The 5,160-nt window shown below is 47.5% G+C and overlaps 1 protein-coding gene across 1 annotated transcript; it reads right to left on the bottom strand.

Moving 5' to 3' along the window:
• Positions 1–2,473: 2,473 nt before the first annotated feature.
• Positions 2,474–4,676, bottom strand: C13H22orf31 (chromosome 13 C22orf31 homolog). The gene is made up of 3 exons (XM_006748522.1): positions 4,614–4,676; positions 4,021–4,467; positions 2,474–2,911 (listed from the first exon to the last, which is right to left on the bottom strand). Exons 1-3 carry the CDS (start codon positions 4,674–4,676, stop codon positions 2,474–2,476), a joined length of 948 nt encoding a protein of 315 aa, XP_006748585.1.
• Between the last annotated feature and the right edge of the window lie 484 nt (positions 4,677–5,160).

Raw genomic sequence — 5,160 nt, 5'->3', positions numbered from 1 at the left:
TAGAGACCACCCAGGGTTGCCATCAAAGACAGTGATGACCCCTCTCCAGTCAGGCCAGGGTCCACACGAGAATATTTTTGACTGAGAATCGCACTGTATCCCAATCCTTTTTGCTTTTTTTTTTTTTTTTTTAACCCAGTCTATGCTGAGGAAATCTACCTACTTCTAGCCAGGCTTTGAAAGAAATTCCAGCATCAAATGATCGAGCCATTTGCCATTTAGGAACTCAGTGCGGTGAGATTTGTCCTCCAGCCTCTGAGGTACAGTCCCTGGGGGCTGCTCCCCCCGGGTCTATGCCCAGCACACCTGTTGGCGAGGGTGTGAGAAGCGTCTAAGCTGTCGACATGTGATCCGGGCCGCCTTTATTTCTCGGGCCAGGAGTAGCAGCTGCTGAGGACAACAGCTTGCATTACGTGGTTTTAGGGAAGGGGTGCGGGGAGGGGGGGGGTGGCTTCTAACATAAACTGCAAAAAAGCAGTTTATGTTGAGATTTTTGTTGTTTGTGGTTTTGTGTTTTTTTTTGTTTTGCTTTGTTTTTAATGCCTTTGAGTGCGTATTCTCTCTCCTTTGCCTGAAACCATACCCCCAAAGTGGCTTTCTTTAGCCTGGTCTGGGAAACTACTCCTCAACGGCCTTAAGCAATAAATAGATGAGTAGATAATGTGGCTTCCACGGGGCTTATTAAAATAAATGTGTCCAATTTTCATTTGAAAGAGCAATAATTACAGATGGCAAAAGAAACACATTTTTGTAGTTTACAGGGCAGTAGAAGCAGAAAAATGAAAATGTTAAAACTTTAAATATCAGCCATTGTCTTAAATTTCTGTTGGCCCACCAGACAGGGAGGTCACCAGAATATAGTAACCAGCTATATTCTTGCCTCGCCGTTCAAATCAAAAGAAATGTCTTCTTTGAAGCTGTAAGACTCCGGTAATGAGGACCAGTATCTTTGTCGGGGGCCTGTCAGTGGTCTGTTGGGGTCTTATAGCCTTGGAAACTGGGAGCATCACATTTTCCATTGAGAATCCCCACCCCACCCCACCCCCCAAGCCAGAGTGTGACTGTTAGGCCCGGTCCCATGGCCCAGCCCTGGGTATGGGATAGCCATGTAAACTGAAGAGTACTGGAACCAGTTAAAAAATGGGGGTTTGGGAGTTCTGATCAACAAGGTACCTCTTTATGCTGGCTCTGACTCTCAATCTCTCCCACCTCTCTTGAAACCCAAGCCATTTTATAAAGCCCGATCTGCTGTCCCACCACTCAGACCCCCCCCTTATGTGCTGCTAGTTTCTACTCAAAGCTCATGCAGGACTAATGCTTTTAAAATGAGGTCTAAAAAATAATTACTAATCAGAGTATTATTTTTTAAACAGACCTGCCTTTTTCTATTCTTTATATAAACTATTGTGTTGGTCTAACAAGACACTATTTTGAAATGTTTTTTTTTTTTTTAATTTCTCCCATAGCACTTAAAAGATATTTTGTAAAGACTTTGCTGTAAAGATTTTGTAATAAAATGGTCTAAGGGCTCCTTCTCCAACATTACCATTTTTTTAAATGTTTTAAAGGCTAGAAAACAACTTATGTATATTCTGTATGTGTATAGCAGCACATTTCATTTATGGAAATATGTTCTCAGAATATTTATTTACTAATATATTTATCTTAAGCCATGTCTTATGTTGAGAGTGTGACATTGTTGGAATAATCATTGAAAATGACTAACATGAGGCCCTGTAAATACATGATAATTGCACACAGATTTTACATATTTGCCGACCAAAAATGATTTCAAACAAGTTGTAGTCTTCTATGGTTTTGTAACAAATTGTACAAATGACTGTAAAAAAAAAAAAAATACAATTTTATCAAGTATGTGTTACATGTTGTCATTGCTCTGTTTGGTAAAGGTCTACAGATCCCACCAAGGAGAGGTTTGCACGACGCAGTGCCTTTAACTCTTCCGCCTTGTTCGCGTAAGCGTCTGGAGGATGTCCTCCCCTGGTAAAGTAGAGTTCGTGTTGTTGGGGCCTGGGGTGCTATCCTGAGAGAGCGTCTGATACAGAGAACGGGTGGGATTATGTCCTTGAGACGGTAGTGGCTTTTCTGCTCAGCCCTATGTGGAGGCTGTGAGGGAAACAATGGTCCGCTTTTTTAAAAATGAGGAAAATGGGCCGTTGACTTCGTCTGCCTGGCTTTTTCCTGCCTCGGAAGACCGAGAGGCCCTCAAACCCCTATTAAGGAAAGGGGCTCGTAGGGAAAAGACCCCCAAGCATTTAGCCCTCGACATGACCTAATCATGAGAATGGAGAAGGGCCACCAGTATGAAATGAACCTCGTACCCATTTGTCTTACTTCCCAGGGAGGCAGTTACTAATTTGTAAAGCACTCCGAGATTATGTGGAAGGTGCAAAGTGGTGTTTATTTTTCAGACATCTAGCAGAGAATATCCTAACCCTGTGAGCTCCCGTTCCTATTTCTCACTCTTTAATTTGGGCCATTTCTTGGGCACAGGCTCCTCGTGGACCCCCAGCTGCTTCCGGCCAGGCAGTGGGTCCTGGGCCCCTTGAAGAGGGGCAGCCCGGCTGTACAGAGCCTCCCAGAGCTTTTGTTTGATGGCCTTGCCCAGCTCCAAGCTGTACCTCTTGGGGGACCCGGAAGGATTCCACAGCATTGGCTCAACCACCGAGTGGTACAGAGCCCTGTAACCCTCTGCGGGGAGGCCGTGGATGGTTAGCTTGTCCTCCGACAAGTGCTGTCTCTTTCTGGTTTCAGGAAGCAACGCTTGGCCCTTCCAGGCCGCTGTCCCAGTGTCCCCGGGTCGGGCTTGGGTGGCAGCCACATGTTCAGCATATCTGCTCTCAAGATCTTGGCAGACGGTTACTTTTTTCTCCTTTGAACTTTCTTTACTCTAGCCAGGAAGAAAGCAGAGAAGTCAAAGCTAAAACTTGAGAAGGGAGCTCCGAATAATTATCTGGGATTTATGTCCCAGTGTCTTGGTTCCACCCACCACCGCCATTTGTCTAGCGTGTTCTGGTTCCCTGAATTCCTTCATGTATTCCCCATAACCCTGTAAGGTCAGCAGGAGACCGTTCTTTTGTTTTTGGGTTTTTTTAAAGATTTATTTATTTATTTATTTATTTATTTGAGAGAGCGAGAATGAGAGAGAGAGAGTACATGTTGGGGGGAGGGTCAGAGGGAGAAGCAGGCTCCCCGCCGAGCAGGGAGCCCAACGCGGGACTCGATCCCGGGACTCCGGGATCATGACCTGAGCCGAAGGCAGTCGCTTAACCAACTGAGCCACCCAGGTGCCCCAGCAGGAGACCGTTTTAAAGGCAAGGGAACTGGATTTGTTTGGCCCAAGTCGGCACAGTGAGAAGGTTCTTAACCACAGTGTCCTCTACTGAATGCCACGAAGGATCTTAGGCATTTTCTCTGCGCCAGGTTCTGTTCAAAAACCTTGTGCATTGTATTAACTCAACCCTCATGAAACCCTATGGGGGTGAGGCCGTTTTCCCCATTTTGTAGATGACAGAGAGCGAAGAGGCTAAGCCCACGGGTGTCCTCAATTACAGTGAGAGCCGGGACTTGGAGCGGGACAGCCTAGCTCCAGGGGACACTCTGAGCTCTGCCGGTCCCGTGGAGTGCAGGACCTCTCCGGACGTCAGGTTCCCCAGGTGGAAGTTCATGGCAAGATCTGAGGCTCACCTCCGGTGTTTGGGTGTGTGTGCCTAAGGGCACCGCCCATCTCCGGGCCTTTCCCACCCTTATTTTCCCTTCACGTCAAGTGTTTATGAAAGCCACTCCATCCTCCTGGAGAACTAGGCAGAGGGTAAACAGCACGAGCCCAGATCAGGTACTCTCTCCATTACATCATGCCGCTGGCCCCAGCCCCACCTCCACAATCCTGTCTTTAACTTTAGGGTTTCCTTCCCCCTGTATAAATCTCTTAAGCATTAAGTGTTCCCGCACTTACATTGCCCTGTCCCCACTCCATCAGGTTTTCTCCACCCCCGGTACCTTGATGCCTCCTGCCGGCTTCCTGAGCCTCGGTGAGCCGGGGCGCTGCCCCACTGGCCGTCTGCCCTTGGAACCAATGGAGTTTCTTATCCTGCCCCGCGGCGTGGCTCTTATTGCCAAATTGTCCTTGGACTTTAATCTCTTCGAGGGCTTTGCTTCTCCAAACCTGCTTGGTCCTGGGCAACATTTATCCTTCAGTTGTCGCCTGAGCACCAGCTTAATCAGGGAGAACGAACTGGCAACTAAGGGATCCTTTACAACTTCCCAAGAAGAGGTGGTCCTGGGTGCTGGGGTATTGATGTTCTGCTTTGCACACATCCTGGCCGTCCAGATGTTGGTGAGGGTCTGTGAGTCCACATAGCAGTCCTGAAGCCTGGTGTTCAGCAAGATAGACTGACGGAGCCCATAGGTGGGGATGCTGGGGTCTCGTCTCACATAGATGGGATGCTAGAATTACAAGGGGAGAAAAAGGAATAAAAAAAAAAAGAGATCAGTTCTCAAGCAGAGACTAGAAGGCCTATTACAAACAATGTTTTACACATCATTCCTTCTATGCAGCTCTCAGAAATCTATCCATCTGCTCTCCTGCTCACCAGAGCATCTTGTACTAAGTAAGGAAACAAGGTCACGATGATATTCAGGCTCTCAAAGAACATAGCAATGCTTGGGCTGGAAGCAGAGGTTTGGGGAGCATTTACAAGGAATCAAAGACAATTCCTGTCTGCTGCAAGGCTTAGGGACCCGTGGCAGGAAAGGAATGGGGATGGGATCACTTGTGATTCCTATTGGAGCTGTAGTCACCCTTCGACCAGGCTGCAAGACAGAAATGACACCACGTGGGGCGCCTGGGTGGCTCAGACGGTTGGGTGTCTGCCTCCGGCTCAGGTCATGATCCCAGGGTCCTGGGATCGAGTCCCGCATCGGGCTCCCTGCTAGGCGGGGAGCCTGCTTCTCTCCCTCTGCCTCTGCCTCTCTCTCTCTCTCTCTCTCTCTCTGACTTTCATGAATAAATAAATAAAAAAAAATTTAAAAAAAAAAAAAAAGAAAAGAAATGACACCACGTAAAGTTCTGCCAAACCCTGAACACACTTTCTAACCAGACCACCATGAGCCAAGAAAGGCTGCTCAACAGGGAAATAC

Source organism: Leptonychotes weddellii, chromosome 13 (genome assembly GCF_054177405.1).
Source record: "Leptonychotes weddellii isolate Sample4059 chromosome 13, ASM5417740v2, whole genome shotgun sequence".
NCBI classification, from domain to species: domain Eukaryota; kingdom Metazoa; phylum Chordata; class Mammalia; order Carnivora; family Phocidae; genus Leptonychotes; species Leptonychotes weddellii.
This window is presented reverse-complemented; position numbering and strand designations above follow the sequence as displayed.

Bases quoted from the DNA above. Each gene is read 5' to 3' on its own strand.
- C13H22orf31 (XM_006748522.1), bottom strand. From the start codon at position 4,676: ATGTTCTTTGAGAGCCTGAATATCATCGTGACCTTGTTTCCTTACTTA. The intron at 4,468-4,613 runs GTGAGCAGGAGA...TTGTAATTCTAG, and splicing joins ACTTAGTACAAGATGCTCTG to CATCCCATCTATGTGAGACG. The intron at 2,912-4,020 runs GTACCGGGGGTG...CTTCCTGGCTAG, and splicing joins AGCCGGCAGGAGGCATCAAG to AGTAAAGAAAGTTCAAAGGA.